Source organism: Heteronotia binoei, chromosome 2 (genome assembly GCF_032191835.1).
Source record: "Heteronotia binoei isolate CCM8104 ecotype False Entrance Well chromosome 2, APGP_CSIRO_Hbin_v1, whole genome shotgun sequence".
Classification (NCBI taxonomy): domain Eukaryota; kingdom Metazoa; phylum Chordata; class Lepidosauria; order Squamata; family Gekkonidae; genus Heteronotia; species Heteronotia binoei.
Genome location: NC_083224.1, coordinates 97,878,661 through 97,898,042, shown reverse-complemented (window position 1 = coordinate 97,898,042; position 19,382 = coordinate 97,878,661). Strand labels below are relative to the sequence as shown.

The 19,382-nt window shown below is 42.8% G+C and overlaps 2 protein-coding genes across 3 annotated transcripts; one reads left to right on the top strand and one right to left on the bottom strand.

The window, feature by feature from the left end:
- Window positions 1-285: 285 nt before the first annotated feature.
- Window positions 286-15,389, top strand: MUTYH (mutY DNA glycosylase). 2 transcript variants are annotated; one of them, XM_060231714.1, is made up of 16 exons: window positions 286-353; window positions 859-974; window positions 2,065-2,186; window positions 2,302-2,341; window positions 2,817-2,890; window positions 3,005-3,046; window positions 3,184-3,255; window positions 4,204-4,317; window positions 4,717-4,814; window positions 7,374-7,518; window positions 10,396-10,487; window positions 11,993-12,180; window positions 12,957-13,099; window positions 13,664-13,825; window positions 14,206-14,253; window positions 14,523-15,389. In XM_060231714.1, exons 2-16 carry the CDS (start codon window positions 866-868, stop codon window positions 14,640-14,642), a joined length of 1,569 nt encoding a protein of 522 aa, XP_060087697.1. In that variant the 5' UTR covers window positions 286-353; window positions 859-865; the 3' UTR covers window positions 14,643-15,389. The 2 variants fall into 2 exon arrangements, with proteins under 2 accessions (XP_060087697.1, XP_060087696.1); XM_060231713.1 differs by lacking the exon at window positions 286-353 and having other exon boundaries at window positions 839-974.
- HPDL (4-hydroxyphenylpyruvate dioxygenase like) lies at window positions 15,321-17,673 on the bottom strand. The gene has a single exon (XM_060231715.1). The coding sequence runs from the start codon at window positions 17,645-17,647 to the stop codon at window positions 16,448-16,450; it is 1,200 nt and encodes a 399-aa protein (XP_060087698.1). The 5' UTR covers window positions 17,648-17,673; the 3' UTR covers window positions 15,321-16,447.
- Between the last annotated feature and the right edge of the window lie 1,709 nt (window positions 17,674-19,382).

The window sequence follows — 19,382 nt, the reverse complement described above, 5'->3', positions numbered from 1 at the left end:
GACCAGCAACATTTTATTCTGGGTATAAGCTTTTGTGTGCATGCTCCCGTCTTCAGATGCCACTGAACTCAGAACTTTGTTCTGGCGTTCCTTTGTACGCGCTACTGATTTGCTCAGGCGTTCACCGGGACGCAGCCGCCCGGAAGAACTTTTCCTCTCGCAAGCAGAAAAATAGCCTGTTTCAAGACTATACTCGCATATGGTGCGGATTGGCTAGAGGTCTGTATGTCTCACCCCTTGCCTACGTCTTTAATTGTAGCCGTCGTTGAGGCTTGCTCTGATTGGCTCTGTGCTAGTCAGGGCGCGGAGAAAACATATGGCGGGCCCAGAAAGAAAGTAACAAAAAGACGCAGGTAGGAGTTTACGAAAGTTGTCAACTTGTCCATTGTCTCCAGTAAGCTGGCTCTGAGGGCACTTGTGCTCTGTTGCCACTGTGCAGGCTGGCAAGTATACTTGCTTGCAGCAAAATGAAGGGGAAAATGTTTTTTTGAATTATTCCTTCTGTTTAAAAAAATATTCCTGCGGCGGAAAGCTAGTGTTATTAGACTAGAATGGGATCTTTGTGATGCTTATGTGCTGGAGTCATCCTCTCCCCAAATAGCATCCCTGCCTGCATGATGATGCTACCTCATTTTTGCTGCTTGTGTAGAACGATGAAGGTGGACTGTCTACTGCACTTCTGTCTTTGTCCCTTGTAGACATGAGTCGTTGTGTTACTAGTTCCTATATTACAGTCTGTTTTGGAAAAGTATAAGGTAGCATACATAGAAAGTTATGTATGTTGCTGGTTTTGTATTTGGAGAGAGGAAAGGGGGTGAAGATCTGCTCTCACACTATCATGCTTTCTGCTTTTCCTAGCGTAGCGATGAGTAAAAGTCGGTTGGCAACATGCAGCAAGCAAGGAATTCAGCATGGCATTGGCAAATCACAGAAATCACCGTGGAAGTTCGAAGAAAGTATCATGCTCTACAAAGGTGCTTAGGCTACAAAAATATCTTGTCTGGTACCACAACCATCTTGCGTAAAGGACATCTTGCATAAAGGACAGGAAAAGAGGAATCTTTGAGGCTCTGTTTTCATTATGAGTTTTTTATATATTTAATTTTAATATGTTTGTAAATTGTTAATGCTTTTAAACTGTTGTTATGCACCCTGAGCCTGTCAGGGAAGGGCGGGATATAAATATGATAAATAATCTTAGTATACCAGTTTCTGAGCTCACTTTAACTTCTGGTTTGCTTGCATATTCAAATGGAGAATCAGAGGTTGATGTTAATTGTATATATGACAGGGGCTCTTTCCTGGATAGGTGTTAGATTATTACATGTAACCAATTTCATTTATCCTTGACTGCTCATTGCTGGGACTATTGCTTGCAATGTTATCCTTCAACTTTATGTATGGTGGATTCTTACAAATACTATTGGAAGCACAAACAAAGGGTCGTCTGGCTGGGTTTTTTTTTCAAACTTTAGAGTTACACTGGCCAAATCCTGGAAAAGCAACATGCAGTTTTCTGAGTAGATGGAAAGGTGTGTGAGTTTTGTATAAGGAACAAACTTACTGATTGCATTTTATTAAAGGAGACACAGATTTGTATATAGCTTTGTTCCAGCATGATTTCCTTTCCTAGATTATTTGCCCACAAAAAAAGAATGTGCTTCAGTAGATACTATTAATGTAGTATATTGAAGTGAAGATGACTATCATTAAGGACAGCATTTTTCCTGATATGCTTTGTGTTGTAATACTACATGCCAGCATTCAGATATTTCTAGTTATACTTGTTTAATTTGTATTGCTGTTGTTAAATGTTTGAAATTATTTGTAAAATAATTTAAATTTTAATTAATTAATAAAAGAATGAGGGAAAACATTCTCAGGCAGTCCATTCCTTAAAGCTGAGGCCACTACAGAGAATACACATGTACAGGCAGTTGTCATCTTGTCCATTTACAGGATGGCATCTGCAGAACTTCCTGCTCAGACAAAATTTATTTCTATCTTTTAGTTACTTATACAAATGGTTCCTAGAAAAATGTAATTATTCTGTTACTGTTGCAGGAGTGCCCAGCCAGCAGTCTTCATTCCATACATTCAGCAGTGCAGTTGAAATTGAACTGTTTCGGAAAAGGCTGCTTGCCTGGTACAGTAACTGCAAACGGGACCTTCCTTGGAGAAAATTGGTATGGCCTGCTATATGCAGATTCCAAGCAGTTCAGAAAATAGCCTTTTTGAAAGGTGTGAGCAGTAGCTGTGTTGTGTCCTTTTTCATGAATTGCCTTTTTTATGCTATTACAGGCTGCAACTGAAGCTGATGTTGACAGACGAGCTTATGCTGGTGAGAGAGAATGTGAAAGAATCTGACTGGGCATTCCTGTCAATGATCTGCCTTTATGCTACTCTGGAGCCAATTGCACAAGCAGTATATAAAAGTGTCCTGCTGGCAGCTTCAGGGATGTGTAGGCAAGGGGTGGGTAATCTGTTTCACTGCGGGGAAAATCATTTTGTGTATTTCACCTACTAAGCCCAGTTAGAGTAATTTGGGGTCCCAGAAAAAAGCAAGGCAGCAAATCCATACAGCCACAACATGTGGTCAGCACCAGTCAAAGGGAAAGAAGAAAATGGCAAGCAGAATTAGTTATCCTCAGCTGCATTGCCTCACTGCAATTGAGGGATACTAAAATAGACCAATAGTTTCCTTTCTATTCTATTATTCCCGGAGCAGCAACTCCTGTTTGCTAGGCAAGACTGCGAAGGTTCTGAAAGGAATCAGAGAATCCCTAATGCATACATTTTCTGGTATGTGTTTGCAGTGTGGGTATCTGAGATCATGCTCCAACAGACACAAGTGGCTTCTGTGATCAGTTACTACAATCGCTGGATGCAGGTGATGCTAAATTACCCTGTGGCAACTTCTCATTTGCTTTTGGTTTTTGGAACAGGTTCATGCCATCTGTTTTGCAGATCAGTAAACAAGCTGCTCTTTTTCTTTGTGATGCAGAAATGGCCAACCTTACAGGATTTAGCTGGAGCTTCACTGGAGGTAAGAAAGAGAATGCAAGATTGTAACTGTGTTTCCACACAGATACACAAGAGTACACTTGCATGTATTCAAGAAGGACCAATCTTTCCTTCCCCTTGTTCAGCTTTCCTCTAACATCTCCTTCTGTTTGGGAATAGGAAGTGAATGAACTATGGGCAGGGCTTGGCTACTATTCTCGAGGGAAGCGGCTCCAGGAAGGTGCACGTAAGGTACCGTACTCTATAGGCATGGATCAGTCTTTGTTTGTGTGCATGTAGCTTGGTGGGGTTTGGTTTTGGCAAGGGGAATCATCCCCATCCTTTAATGACTGGAGATAAAGAAGGTTGTTGACTATAGATAGCCACTTTCGAAGGGAGCCAGAGCAGATAATTAGCTCTTGTTACTCATGTCATAGTTTGTCTGACTAGTAGGAGAGTGGAAAATGTTCTTAGATGACAAGATCAGGATCTACAAAGAGCTTACTATTGAGGACCTACTCTGAGCAGCTCTCTGAAGGTAAATTAAAAATTTATGGGTAAGATCTTCAAATACATGTATTACGTTTGTGTCCCACCTTCCTCCCAAGAATTTCAGAGGAATATTTTAGCTACCCAAGACTGAGCAGGGTATTTTAGGATGGGAGAAAATAATTTGGCCATGTAATGAGCTTTTATAGCCAAGTACAGATATGGAAAAGGCTTTTCTATATCCTGTTCCAATGCATGAGATGCTGCACTGTACTGACACATTGTTATGCCTGTATAGATACTTCCCCCACCACTGTTACACTCAGTAGTTGGATCATGTCCTTGTTAAAAGGCTGGTGTGAGCAAAAGCAGTGTATATAAAAAGGTGGTCCTTGTTAATGTTGCTGCTCTTGTGGCTTTGGCTCCTGTGGGCACAGCTGGCTACTGTTGTTCGTTGTGTAGCACGCCCTCTGTTGCTAAGCTGGCCTTTGCATAGCTGCCCTTTTCATAGCAGATTTGCCTGCCACTGTATCACTTCCTTACTTTTGTTTGGATTGTCCCTAATTCACTGCACTGATTGTTGTGTTGGCAGTTATATGTTTCCATATAAACTAGAGATGTGCATAATGAAATTGCCGGGTGACATAACCCAGTGTGGAGAAAGGCAGGGTATAAATGAAGTGAATAAATAAATTCACTGATTTTTTGCAGATTGTATCAGAGATGGCGGGTCATATGCCCAGGACAGCAGAGGAGCTGCAGAAGCTGTTGCCAGGAGTAGGGAAGTACACTGCAGGAGCTATTGCATCCATAGCATTTGGCCAGGTGAATAAGGTTGCACTCTTGTTAGGCCTTAGAGAATATGCATGAAGCAGAACACACGGAACCCACCATCAGTTGAGGGACATAGACCTCTCTTCTCTGCCCAACTATTCTTTGCAGCTGATTCCATATTTGCTTGTGTGGGGAGGTCTTTAGAATGCCATTAAAGATCATGAATTGAGTTGTACTTCTCTTGGTAATCGCACTGGAAAAGTTCAACAAGTGGGAAGATACAATGATTTACTAAAAGATTGGGACCTATTATCTATCGTATTCGATAACAATGCTGTAGATTTATAAGCAAATGTAGCCTTATGTAGCCTTTCCCTTGGCTAAGTGACACTTCAGTATGAACTCTTACAAGGATGATCACTGACTGTTGTTGTTGCTCAATACTTTCAGGTGACAGGTGTGGTGGATGGAAATGTAATTCGGGTCTTGTGCCGTGTAAGAGCCATTGGGGCTGACCCCAGCAATTCTGGTGTTACTGATAGATTCTGGTAAGAAAAGGGATGTGGTTGTAATAGTGCAGGTGTAACTTTATGATGCATTGGTTAAATAAGGAGAGCCAGTTTGGTGTAGTGGTTAAGTGTGCGGACTCTTATCTGGGAGAACCGGGTTTGATTCCCCACTCCTCCACTTGCAGCTGCTGGAATGGTCTTGGGTCAGCCATAGCTCTGGCAGAGGTTGTCCTTGAAAGGGCAGCTGCTGTGAGAGCCCTCTCCAGCCTCACCCACCTCACAGGGTGTCTGTTGTGGGGGAGGAAGGTAAAGGAGATTGTGAGCCGCTCTGAGACTCTTCGGAGTGGAGGGCGGGATATAAATCCAATATCTTCTCTTCTAGATAAGGAGACAGATTTTTATCTCTTATTTCTCATCTGAAATCCCAGGTAGAGAATAATGGCAGCTACCTGGCAAGATCCTACTCGTTTGGATGGTTCCTACCTAGCCCTTTAATGAACGCAGAATGTTTTAAAGTGGTCTTCCTCTCTAGTAATTTAGGCAGAGGTTCCTGAGTCTGGATTAGCCACGTCCACTGATGTGGAGCAAGGGGGCTTGATCCTTGAAATCAAAAGGCTGTAATTTCTGCACTGAAAAAATGTGGTGTTCTGTACGACTAGGAACTGGGGATGGGACAGGGGGAAGGACAGTTGGGGCAAAGGGATGCAAGCAGCCTGCATTTTTAGCAGGGGGGTTACATGGGAGTTGGTTGTATTTTGTTTTGCTTTTTAAAATTTGTAAATTGCCTTGAGCCATCAAGAAAGGTGGGTTATAAATATTTAAATAAATAAATTCCACTCAAATCAGTAAGACTAACTACCAGCCAAGTACTGTCAGGATTAGGGTGAGAATTGTTCCTGGCAAAAGTTAGGGGCTGTAGAAGGGGGACACTACACAAAGCTTACAAATAAATCTTTGGGGACTGCACCCCCAATAAAAAACCCCTTTAAGGTGAGTATGACAACCTTGCACACTTTCCTCCCTCAGAGGCAAGATTTTCCCTCTGTTTTTCTTTCCCTTTCTCACTGAGCAGCCCTTTGAATCTGTTTTCTTCCTTTCTGAAGAATAGTGGCTGTCCCACCCTGTCACAGTATGCCATTTTACTGCCGACTCAGCCATGGAACCTGAGAGAAGGGTTGAGATCCCCCTTTAACTTAAACCACTGAAATGGCACTCAAGGCTTTTTGAAGTTCAAAAATAGCAAAATACTTTATTCAATGTAGAGGGTAAAGTTCAGGTAAAATCAGGGGTAATGTTTCTGAGGTAAATAAATATAGAACTTTGAGGTAATTCAATATAGGCACAGACTACAGTTCATATGTTTCAAGCAATTGAGAGTGACTTAGAATCTTTAAAATGAGAGGCTTTTGTTTTAGTGTTGCCCACACACTCCAGTGTACTTTCTTTAGCATATCTGGCTCTTTTGGTTTCCAGAAGTTTGGGTACTCCATCCAGTACCCAAACTCCTTCACTAAACACACCAGTACTATTCTTGAGTTATAACTGACTCCTCAGGGTTTAAAAGGCAGTTTCTAAACACACCAGAGCAGGGATTTATCCACTCTTCAGAACTATCTACCTGTTTTAACTGGGTAAGGAAATTATTTTCTCACTGAAGATCTATCCCCTTTTCTTGCCTGAATGAGAATATTTATCTGACTACCCACTCCTGCCAATATTTATCTGACTACCCACTCCTCAGTACCCTGTTGGTGTAGTAGTTAAGTGTGCGGACTCTTATCTGGGAGAGCCAGGTTTGATTCCTCACTCCTCCACTTGCACCTGCTGGAATGGCCTTGGGTTAGCCATAGCTATTGCAGGACTTGTCCTTGAAAGGGCAGCCGCTGTGAGAGCCCTCTCAACCCCACCCACCTCACAGGGTGTCTGTTGTGGGGAGAGAAGACATAGAAGATTGTAAGCCTCTCTGATTCAGTGAGAAGGGCGGGGTATAAATCTGCAATTCTTCTTCTTCTGTCTGAGCTAAGCATAAACCCTGTCAGTACTACACTCTTCCATTAGGGCTAGACTCAGACTGAATTCTCAATATTCAGAAAACTTTCTGCTCAATTGATGCCAGCCAATCAGATCGTTTTCTGCAGCCTGTCACTCAAGGCTCTCTGGCTCTGTGAGAAATTAACCCTTCACAGTTCTTTACGTGTTTACACAGCACTTAAAAGATTTTAAAGTGCAGTCCATTACAGTGAGTCTAGAAGATACTGTTTACATAGTTTAGGACAAGGTGGTCTCTTTAAGAAAAAAAGAAGCAATCACAGAAATAACTGCCAGGATTCTTCCAGGACCATCAGACTCTGTTAGACACTAGTGAACTGTCTACCTTCTTAAGCAGTACTTTCCTACTGCATGTTGCTAAGACAGTTCTATGCAAAACTTGTACTTCATTTTCTCAGTCCCTTAATTCACACAGAGTTTACCTGGATGCACTTCTCTGCATCCTTCCCCTGACTGTGGTTGTAGACAGAGAAGGCTCAGAATGTCTTTCTCCTGGCTGCCTTGAGCTTCCCTGTTGTACTTACCAATGTAGGTTGCCGTTGGTCTTAGGGCTTTATCACACATGCTGGTGGATCCAGCCTGTCCAGGTGACTTTAACCAAGCTATGATGGAATTGGGGGCAACAGTGTGCACTCCCAGAGTCCCGCTGTGCATGGAATGTCCTGTGAGGCAGCACTGCAGAGCTCACCACAGGGTAAGTGGGCACCTTTTTCTCTTTTCCCTGCACAAGAATTTGTTTTGTTGTGAAGTCAAACTGATGTCTGACAGGAAGGAATTTGTTCTATGATGGATTTGGCCCAGCTGCCACTTGTCTTAAACTTTAATAAAAATTAAAATATATGTATGCCCACCATCACTGTGTGGAAGGACACTTACAGTGCAATCATTTTCAGAGTTACTGAAAGAGAAGACTGCCCTATACCTATAAATACCTTGAAATTCATGCATGTAGACTGGAGAAACTCCTGCATAGCACTGCATTGTGAATCTAATAAAAATCCTAAAGAATAACTTTTCTTCTCCATCAGATTCTAAAGCACAGGTTTCTTCTATATTACTTTATCTCTCAAATAATTTTTTTTTAATTTTGAAAAGCTTTATTAATATAAAGTTCAAGGTACAATAGTGATGAGACATCAACAGATGTGTAGCATGTACCAATATAAAATAGGGAAATGGAAACATACAAGGTTAGCTATTAAAGGCTAATTACAACATTAGTTGACATGACATCAAAATAGCATGGTATGAGTCATTAGGGTTCCTGCTGTCCTTCGAGACTTTATCAATAAAGGGACGCCATTTGCACATAAAGTCTAGGGAAGCGGTTTGGGAGGAGCAACGAGGATCCAAATCATAGGTGAGCTTATCTAAGACAAAATAATCCCACAATTTCAGCCACCATGCCTGTCTCGAAGGAGGAGTTTGTTGCTTCCAAACCAGGGCAATTGCGAATTTAGCTGCTACGAACATGTGTGAAACTAGTTCTTCTGTGTGGTCAGGAGCGCGTGAGGCGCCTGCAAGGTTCAGAGGAGCGTACTCTGGCGTGAATGGTGGAGAGTATGAGGTGAGGGCATGCACTTCTTGGTAAATTAGCCTCCAAAAGCTTTGTATGACGGGGCAGAGCCACCAGGAGTGGAAAAATGTGCCTCTCTGGCCGCAGTTCTTAAAACAAAGAGGTGAAGTAGAGGAAGAGTGTGATAATTGTGCTGGAGTCATATACCAGCGTGTGAGAACTTTAATGGCTTGAAGTTGCACATTTAGTGCCTTCGTTTTATATATGGAGGAGCCCCAAATAACCTGCCACTGCTCCTTAGTTCGCTCGGTGCCCAGATCTCGGTGCCAGGCCCCTTGATAGGAGTGCGGTTTTGTGTCAACGGAGTGGAGTAACAGTTTGTAAATTTTCGATATCAATCCCTTAATAGGGGTTTCATCACTATACAAATATTTCTCAAACTCCCCAAGATGAATCCGCAAGGAAGGGCTAAAGTGATGAGTGTCTAATAAATGCTTAAGCTGCAGGTACTCAAACCAGGGAAGTCGAATTTCAGAGTTTGCCTCCAAGGTCACTTTATCTTTCAGAACCCTGTTGGAGCGGACATCAGCAAAGCGGGTCAGCAGCAACTGTTTCCATGATGTGAAAGAGTGTTTATTCAAACCTGGAGTAAACCAGGGTTGACCGACAAATGTGGCTAAGTTGGGGGGGGGGGGGCTAGCAGTTTGCAGTGTTTGCGCCAAACTTGCAGGAGAGAAGCTAGAAAAGGAATGGAAGAAAAAGAAGACTTAGCCCATCTAGAGATGCCCCAGAGCTCCTCCTGAAAAGAAGAGGTCTTAAGATAGGAGTTTTCAATCAGCTTCCAGTCTGCCACATAGGAAGGCCTGTAATATTTAATTAAGGTGGAGAGGATGATAGCATCATGATATCTGGAGATATCTGGGACCGTTAAACCACCCCTCAAAGTAGATCGCCTGCAAGACGCAAAATAAAGCCTTGGCTTCCGATGTTGCCATACAAATCCATTCACTTGAGTCTGCCATTTATGCAGCAAAGATGCCGGGATATGTAGAGGGACAGCACGCAAATAAAACACTATCTTAGGCAAGATCAAAGACTTGACTAGGTAGATCCGTTCCAATAGAGTGAAAATAATTTTTCTTAGCATTGGGCATGTATCATATATTTCTCAGTTCTATTCTAACTTAGGTTGGTTTAGATCGTGACATTGTGACGGATTTAACATATGGTTTTTTGTTGGAGTTGTGGGAGTTCTGTTTTAAATAATTTTATTACGTTTCAGGTAAAATAGGAAGGGGGTAAAAGGGAAGGGGAAAGGGCAAGGTAAATGAATTTGAAAAGTTTCGTAATATTTCTACTTATACATCTCAGATCTTCGTAACCAAGATCATTCATCTTATAACATTTTTTCTGCGTTTCCATCTTGTGATTCAATAATCATCAACATCTCTTAAAACTCCTACTAAAACAAGAATATATTTTTATACGGCAATATTTGTCTTATATCATATTTTCTTATTTTGGAAGTTTATACAGTGTACCATAACCAATTATATAATGGTTCCCATATTTTTTTTGTTTCACACAGATTAACATCTTTCACTCTAGCTGACAAGGTATCCATTTCTGCAAGGTCTAGTAGCTTAGCTAATAGTTCTTTTGTTGGTATTTCATGCAATTTCCAATATTTCGCAAAGATTATTCTAATTGCAGACACCGCTTGTATTAAGAGTTGTGGGAGTTCTGGAGGAAGCCTGAAGAACCAGCTTAGTGTAGAATGTAAGCTTAGGATCTGGAAGAACCAGGTTCAAGTCCCCACTTTGCCACAAAGCTCAATAAGCAATCTTGAGCAAGTCTCTCTTTTTCTCAGCCTAACCTACCTCACAAGACTGTTGTGAGCTTAAATGAAGGAAAGCAGAAAAAATGTACCCCACCCTGAGCTCATTGGAGGAAAGGCAGACTAAAAATGTACCAGATTATTAGACACACACCTCTGGCTGTCACAGACAGACATTCTCTTCTGACATTCTGACACACAGACATTCTCTTCTGCAGGTGGAGAAGGAGCTGGAGGACTCTGCCAAAAGACTGACAGAAAGAACTGCCTCTAAGTGTTCCTGGGTGCTGGATGTAGAAGAGTGTGGTAAGTGCTGAGAAGGTTTGATACTTCAGGATGACTTTTTGGGATATAGAGTTGCATTCTTTCAAAGTTTTTTCAGAGTGGAGGGGAAAAAAACCCCAACAGCTCATGACTCCAAACACATCTCTTTTCATCTTTTCCCTTCCACCCACTGTTCTTCTTTTTATTCAACATACTTGATTTATAGGAAGGGGAAAACCAAACTTGCAACCAACAAATCCTTCTGATATAGTGATCCTTCTGTTCAGATGACCCCACTAGCTATAGACCAGCCTTCTCTTTCTAGTATAAAATGGATTAAGTATCTAATGGCCTTCAAGCTCCAGGAAGCCTGCATGCGTAAAACTCACTTGACTAGATTGAACGTACATTTCAATCTGGTTTTGGAGCCAAGACTGTCTTGATAGTCCTTCTAGACTACCAGCATTTGGAAATGGACAAGAGGAATACTTTGTTGGTTTTCCTAGACTGCTCAGCAGCATTCAGTGCTATGAACTGCCAGATTCTCCTAGGGTGGATTAACAAAACCGTAGGTGTTCTAGAGATGGTTTTGATCGGGCTCTGATTTGTTTTTTCACCTTTAATTCTCCAAAAGTGGCCATGAAAAAAGACTGTGCCATTCATAGGGAATATTCCTCTGCAGTCAGTATTAGCACTGAACAGTTCTGTGTGGTGTTTGGATGAGAGAGTCTACAACTGTATATTGAGGTGCCATCAATATACTGATGATACTCAGCTCTTGGGTTTCTCAGTTTAAAAGCCCCCAAGACACTGAACCAGTGCATGTGAGGGACAAAAGCAGGAGACTGAGCCTTGACCCAGTTTTCTGAAAGAAGTACACAGCTTTTTTGTCTGAGTAGGTTTTTTATGATGATTCATGATAGTGTTGCCTTGGGTGGTTATAACTTCATCTTGTTTACAGGAAGTTTAACATTATTTTATGGATTTTTTTTCTGTTATGTTGTAAGCTATTAGAAAGGCAGAGCATTTTTTAAAAAATAGATTGGTGCTTAGTCTTAACTGAATCAGAAGCAGCAGCAAAGGAATGATAGGGGCAACAGATTTGCTATCCCCAGTATGTTTTGTCTTGGGGTTATTTGTGCTATAGATAACTTTCTGCAAGACACTCACTGCTTTTGATACGTTATTGTATTGTCTTGGTTGTATAGATTGATCTTTACGGGCTGGTGGTTGGGTGGCACATCAAATTAGGTGGTCTTCTGAACTCTCCTATCTCTGAATAACTGCTTAAAAGAACAGTTCAGGTGTTTTGTGGTTCAAGCCCCTAAATGTTCGTTGCAAAAATCTTTAGAGTCACGTTCTCATAGGGGATTTGGCCTGGGTGAACGTTGCCATCACGAGGTAGGCAATGTCAGATGAGTTCTGGCTTGTATTGCCAAGCCTTAGCAACTTAAACCCTGCTACTACAGAATATGCCTGAAATCACTGGGGTTTTGCTAGGACTTCAGAACCAAGCATCTTACCTGCTCTGTTCTTCTGATATGTAGACAGCCCTGCAGGAAGTTGCTCCCTTTGCCTGCCTCCTTCAGAACTGTGGGACCCTAGTCTTGGTGTGACCAACTTCCCCAGGAAAGCTGCCAAGAAACCGCCTAGGATAGAAAGCACAGCCACATGTGTGCTCCAGAGGAAATGCCATGACGACAAGCCAGAGTACCTTATTGTACAGAGACCCAGCACAGGTAACTAGTTCATAAGGGGGGGGAGGGGTTGAGAGAGGATAAGTCTGAAGTTATTTTTGCAGTCTTGGTTCCCCATAAATCTTAAGTAAACTTGGATGTTATATCAAACAGTATATCCCTTTGGTCAGAAAACTGCATTGCTTGTATGGAGCAATTGACTTTGCCAGTAAAGGCCTTCAAGCCATTTGATTTAAATGAGGCAGCCACTTCTAAGTTGGAACACAGTGGTGATTTTGGGCAAGAGCTTGAAGACTTTGGATGTCTGCATATCAGAGCTGGGTCCTATCCATCTCAAGTTAATACCCTGGGGAATAGGCAACCTGATCTTTCTGAGAGAGCGATTTCAAAGTTCATGTTGCAACTAAACTGAAAGGAAGCAAACTGAATTATTTAAGGCACAGTCTGTTTCTCCTGCACTAGCCAGCAGAGAGCATGCAAAGGCCAGCCTTGGAAGTGGCACTGTTACTATGGAAACATTATTTCCTTAATCTATGTCTTGCCTGCCTGATAAGGGGAAAGCTGAGTTTCAGTAAAGCAATAAATATTTCACTGTTTATTGCTTTCCTTAAGTGCCAAAAGTTATCTAGCATAGCTTATCACAAGAATTTTTACAATCATCCTGTTTCTAGCTAAGGTTAAGAGCAGGTAGATTTCTCTGAGGGCACTGTGTTCATTCATACCCAGGGTGAGATTGCACCAGAGATTTCCAGATCAAGCCTCTAAAAATTATGTTATATCAATTTGTGCTGACCATGGAGTTGTGCCTTTTCTCACAGGTCTGCTGGCAGGGCTGTGGGAGTTTCCTAGCTTCCTCCTTAGCCCGGGGCAGGAGAAGCAGCAAAAAGCAACCATGGCCAATCACATTCAAGTATGGGTTGGCAGTGACGTGACTGTGGGACACTTGCAGCACGTTGGAGAGGTAAATTTGCTGGGTTAAATGTTTTGTGTATTATCAAGGTTGGTGACTGGCCATTGTTTACCCACATCTCCCCATGAACATTCCTATCCCCACCCCTATACTGCATGGTATTTACAACCCACCAGCAGGGGTGGAGGGAGGTAGCAGCCGAGGCTGTGTTGCCATTTAGGATCTTAGCAAGGTATCAGGATGTGTGCAGTGTATGGGGCTGTTTTTATTCAGTAAGGAAATTTGTTACCTAAATACCAAATGAATCGGTACCTAAAGGGAACAGATTAAAAAATTCTGTCATAGTACAGAGGGGCCAGGTAAAATTAGTTTTGATGTTCCAGCCATTCACCTCCAAGATTATCCTTAGCTTGGGGTCACACAATACCACCCGCTCTTATTTCCTTGTCTGGAAGCAATGGTGACTGAGAGTTAAGGAGAGGTCCTTTTCTATTCAAACCCTGGCTGTTCAGTCTCTGAAGTTCTGCCTGCCTGCCAAGAGATGAAGGAGGTGCTGTTGAGCCATGGGATCTTCTTCCTTCCCTGCCCTCACATGCAAAACTTCCTGTCCTGTAGGTTCTTCATATCTTCTCCCACATTCGCCAAACATACACAATCTACTTTTTGAACCTGGACAAGTATGAAGGAAATTGCAAAATGGAAGCCGCATCGGCACCATATAAATGGGTGACCAAAGAAGAATTCCAGACTTCGGCTGTTTCTACTGCTATGAAGAAGGTATTGAGAATCTGTGCATCAGCTATTTCAGATTTCCCACTAGATCCATGTACTTTTCTCCAGAGTACTAAATGTGTGATGACAACAAGAAATGTTAGCCACTGAAACCTGAAAAGGAACAAGTCTTCACTACTACCAGGAATGTGGTAGTACACGGCTAATGATAAGAGATACCCTGGCCCTCTTCCAGGAACTCTGTTTTCTCAATCTCACTGTCTCTGTGGCTCAAGCAAGCTGTTTTGGGATGTCTGATACAGTTGACTTTCTTTGAAAGCTGCCAATAGCCTGCTCCCAGGATAGAGGAACTAGTCTCAAACTGTTTACTTCACTACAATGCTAAAGATGATTTGAACATCTTGTGAACTGTCTTGTTTTTTCAGGTCTTGAAAGCCTATGAAAAATGGAGCTCTACAATCAGTGTTTCCAAGGTGGGTTAATTCTTTTCTCTCACCGGCAGATTTATGATTATTGGTAGCATCTTGTCCCCCCTCCTACTGAACCTCCACACTGGTCCTGTGATCAGAAGCAGTCAGCTTGTGACTTGTCCATTACAATTCCTTCTAGCTAAACCAGATTGTTTCTAGTTGTTTGACTCTGCTTAGAAAAGGCTGCCTAGAAGTGCCAGGCATGTAGAGAGCTGCAGGCTCCCCCCCCCCTCCCACCCACCTGCTGTGTTTAAACATGTGCACATTAACAGGTTGCCAAGAGGAAACGGGACTCTCTGTGTGCCAGGAAGCCAGTACTTGAAGCAGAGAACAGCTCTTCCAAGAAGCAACTTTCCCTGGATTCTTTTATTGTACCTCACCCCAAGAGCTAACAATACTATTTGTAACCTTCCTGAACTAACACATGCAGGAATACATCAAGCCAAGCAATAATTAATGGTACTAAGAGCACCACTGGTGGCTCCCTTAGATGGCTGTAACTAGAATTACAAGGTCTAGAACTCTCCTGGTGACGCAGTGAGGTGTGCCTGCATGGTGTGGGCAGCATCTAACAGTATAAGCAAAGCTTAAATTGTGGGGGGGTCTCCTCCCCACCCACCTTTGAGTATCTCATCCTATAGATTAGATGATAAGAGGAAATAGACATGGGTTTTCAACAAACTTGCAGATGTCTTGATGGGAAATGGCTGTGATCAGAGCAAGCACTTTGTGGGAGAATGCTGAGGATTTATCAGGCTGCTCTGTTTACATACATCGTGCAATCAACTGGAAAGAAGAGAGTAGGGATTTCTTGGCCTCACTGTGGTATGCCATATAGTAACAAAACTGAAGTGCGTGGGGGTAGACTAACTATAGTGGGGTGAGACGACTCCCCTTCTCTGGTGTCCACTGAGCAAAACAGTTCAACAAGAGATATCTTATGCATCCAATATTGTTTTCTTAGAGCAACTGCTTCCCCTAGGCAAATAACTGTATACAATTATCACAAAAACCCAATAATGCAACACCGTCTTAAATGCCAGCATTCGTGTAGTTCAATGAGTCAATGGTTTTTAGAGCTTGCAATGTTCTTCTTTATTTCCAGTCATGCTAATAAACTTTTAATGATTTCATACAGAGATTACACCAGTGTCAGTTATTCAGTTGTATCAGCCTCCATAAAAGTGAATTGGTTCATCAACACAGCGAGGTTTGGTCAAATGATTTGTTAATCTTCCTTGAACCAAGGCCCAACATGTTAGTGCCCCTCCTGGCATTCCATTGACTAGCAACCTGAAAGCCTAATTCAATACATTATGTGGCAAAGACTCATTACAACAGATCCATGCCTGGAAACGGAGGCAGCTGTTCACAGAAACTCCCTAGGTTTGCAAAAAAATCAGGAGAAGAAAATATACCGGGGGGGGGGGGGGGTGTTAAATCCCCTGAAAAATAAAGTAGTGTTCTTTGCACTTGTCTCAGGTGATCAGTGGCTGCACAGCCTGGGGCTCCACACTGAGCCCAGTGGCAGTGGTCCCACAGCCTGAGAGTAGTGCTGGGCTTGACAGGGACTACACAGCCTAGGAGAAATGCTAGGCATGCTGCTGCCAGCACAGCCTGAGAGCTGTGCCGGGCAGGCTGCCACTGAAGCCCAGAAGCTGGGCTGGGCCTGACAGTGGCACCCAGAGCTCCATGCTCGATCCAGCTACAGCTGCTGAAGAGCCTGAGCACACTGAGCTCATCAAGAGTGTCCCCCCCCACAAATTTTATGGGCCCTCACTTATACTTTCTACACCACTATAAGTGGCTCTGCTGCAGATGCATTAATTAGAACTTCTATACATATTGATGTGGTACAAAAACCAACCACAGCGAGTTTGTAGCAGCACCCACATCACAAAGATGGGCAGCCCAACAATTAGGCCCCAAAACTGAATTTGTTCATTCTTGTAACTGCCCGAACAGACTAGCTTGGGTTTGCCAGAGCCTGGAAGCTAAACAGAATGGACCATGGTTAGAACTTGGATGAGAGAATACCAAAAAACCAAGGTTGCTACACAGAGGAAGGCAACAATGGCAAATCACCTCTGCTCATCTCTTGCCTTGGAAAGCCCAATGAGGGGTTGCCCTAAGTTGATTGTGACTTGACTGCACTTTATTATTATTAATGTTCATTCTTGAGAGGAAATTGAAGTCTCTATTGCTTGTCCATGTAGTTCTGCACTGCTTTCCAGAGAGCACGGATGTTTCTTTCACCAAAACCTACAGCCCCACACCGTTCTATGAGCTCTAGGAAGAATGTGTTCTCTGCAAAGAGAGGTTTAGTGAATATCTGCATCAAGTATTGTTTACCATGAAAGCTAGGGCTGATGTTGCCTCCTTCCCCAGCTACCTCAGAATCCAGAAGGATGCCATAGTGTTCCAGAAGATGAGGATCATGCCCAACTTGCTGTATCTCTTTCTCTCTCCCTTTCTCACTGTAGTAGGTTAAGGGAGGTTCTACAAAGCTTGCACCAGACTTTGCCATGGCTGCAGCAGTTCTTATGATATCAGTGGTGTAAAGTGCCACATGTTGGATGCCAGCCCCACCATGCTGCTCTAAGAAAGTATCTACCTGATTCTTCCTTTGTTGTGGCAATGACTCAGCGAGAACAAGCTTACAGTCACAATCTAACTGAGTCAAGGCACTCTCATTGTAATGCATGGCAGTAAGACGAAGGCCCATGCCAGCTCCCTGAATACTATAACCTTCAGCAGCACCATCTTGTTGGTGGACAAAGAAGCGCTGGAAACCAAAACAGTTCTTGTACCAATCCAGTACTGCTTGAGAACTACCTGGGAGACAAGCATAGGTGATGTGGTCAAAATGTGTAACCTCCCTGACTCCACTAAAGTTTTCCGAGGCGCACTCTACTCCACAAAAGCCAGGCAGAAAAGGTCCACAATATCGTGATCGGTCAAGCAGAGTGTGACTGATGTTGCCCACAATGGACCTCACCACTGCATAAGTGACGCAACCACACTCATCTGTTATGTTAGTAGGAGGGATAAGGATCTGGCAACCTTGCTTCTGAAGGCTCTGAGAGATGCCAGGTACATTCTCCATTTCAAAACAAATGTTAGAAGCTGTACTGACTCCATACTGCAGATCGACATCATACAGGATTCCTTGATCTTTGCAAGGACCAGAAGAGAATGTAAATGGAACGTCTCTTGCTGCGTTCAGTCTCTCATTGACAACAAAGACAGCAGTTCCTCTTCTTAAAACCAGCTGCTTGGTCCGTGCTGTCATCCGTGCAGCAAACAGTTCAAACCCAAACTTTTGTACTAGGTTCTTGGCCAACTGCTGTTTCTCAGGAACATGGAAACCGATGTAGCACAATTGCTTCACAGACATAATGGAGTTGGATAGGGTGGTGGGCTGAAACAGTTTTTCTGGGAGAGCTACAAAAAAATAAAAGCAAACTCAGTGGTTAGATGACTTGGTCAGAGAGAGACTGCGGCCATTCCCATCTTTCAGAGGACAGGAGGAGAGAAAAACTCTGGTACCTCCTCTTTTGTTCTGTGTTATAAAAAAGCCAAAGCAATCTAGAGCATGTCGAGGAAACTGGAGTAATTGGCCAATTAAAATATTCACCTACATAAAACAGCACTTGGGTTGTATGGCACAGGATCAAGCCAACTGGGTTTTTTTTTATTTAGACATAAATAATCAAAGGGAACCTGTAGGTCTGCATTTCTTTAGGTAAAAGACACTTTGTAGTCTTCATTTCACCATTCCTCTGACCTGTCATAGACATACATCAGAAACTGAAAAGAGGCAATTATCCCAAAGCCAGCTAAAGATTCAGCAAGTCCTAACACCTACCACGTAATACCTTTAATCAATCGAAATGCAAAAATGGACCCAAATTTTGTAGAACCTTCATGTTATATTCCACTTTACAAGCCTACATCTCAGTTAATGGCTTTTCCCCCTATATTTTCAGAGTAATTAGGGCATGACATTTAAAAGTCTCCTGACTCCTGTATTATTTGCAACAATGTATAGCTAATACTATCAGCCAAAATAATAAATTACCAACATAAACTAGGATAGTCTGCAGATGATAGTTCCATTTGTAGTCCTCTAATTTTACAGGCATTCTGAATTCCAAATTAACACTAGTAAGATGACAAGATACACCTATCCCTGGTTACATTGGGACATTTGAAGATATTGGATTTATATCCCGCCCTCCACTCCGAAGAGTCTCAGAGCGGCTCACAATCTCCTTTACCTTCCCCCCCCCCACAACAGACACCCTGTGAGGTGGGTGGGGCTGAAGAGGGCTCTCACAGCAGCTGCCCTTTCAAGGACAACCTCTGCCAGAGCTAAGGCTAACCTGAGGCCATTCCAGCAGGTGCAAGTGGAAGAGTGGGGAATCAAACCCGGTTCTCCCAGATAAGAGTCCGCACACTTAACCACTCCACTAAACTGGCTCTGCAGTATCACATACTATTTAAGTGGGTTATGGAATTGTTAAAATACCAGAGAGATACTACTGCAGCTATCACAATTGTTTAGAAAAAAATATGATTTCTATGGACATTTTTCAGCTTGTGGACCCCAATGATGCAGACAGTGTGAGACCTACCCCCTGCGTTCTCAACCCTTGCCCTTCCTGGCTGATAACAGCTGTGCTGCGGGGTTCCATCTTATTACCCATGCTATTTAATATCTATATCAGGGTTGTCAAGCATGTGGCCTGAGGGCCAAATCAGGTCCACAAGCAACTCACTATCGTCTGCTTCCTTCTCCCTCTCTTGCTTCCTTCTGTGTGTCAGATTGCTTTGCCAAGCTTGTTCAGTCGCAAAGCCTCTATTTTCTCTATTGGCTGAGGCTTCCCATGTAAGTAGGCTGATACCACTATACATTGCTGTCTCTGTATTCTTGCACTGCCTCATAGGAGTTGTAATTATTTCTGTGGGGAAGACTATAGTTTTATAAACAAATAGCCCTTAGTCTGTGTCATAGTGCTTTCACATGTTCTTGATCAGCACATGAAGTAATTTATGTACAAAAGCTCACAATGCCCAGCCATTTCATGTCTTCCTCTGGCTCTTAGGCTTAAAGCAATAAATCAAAAGTA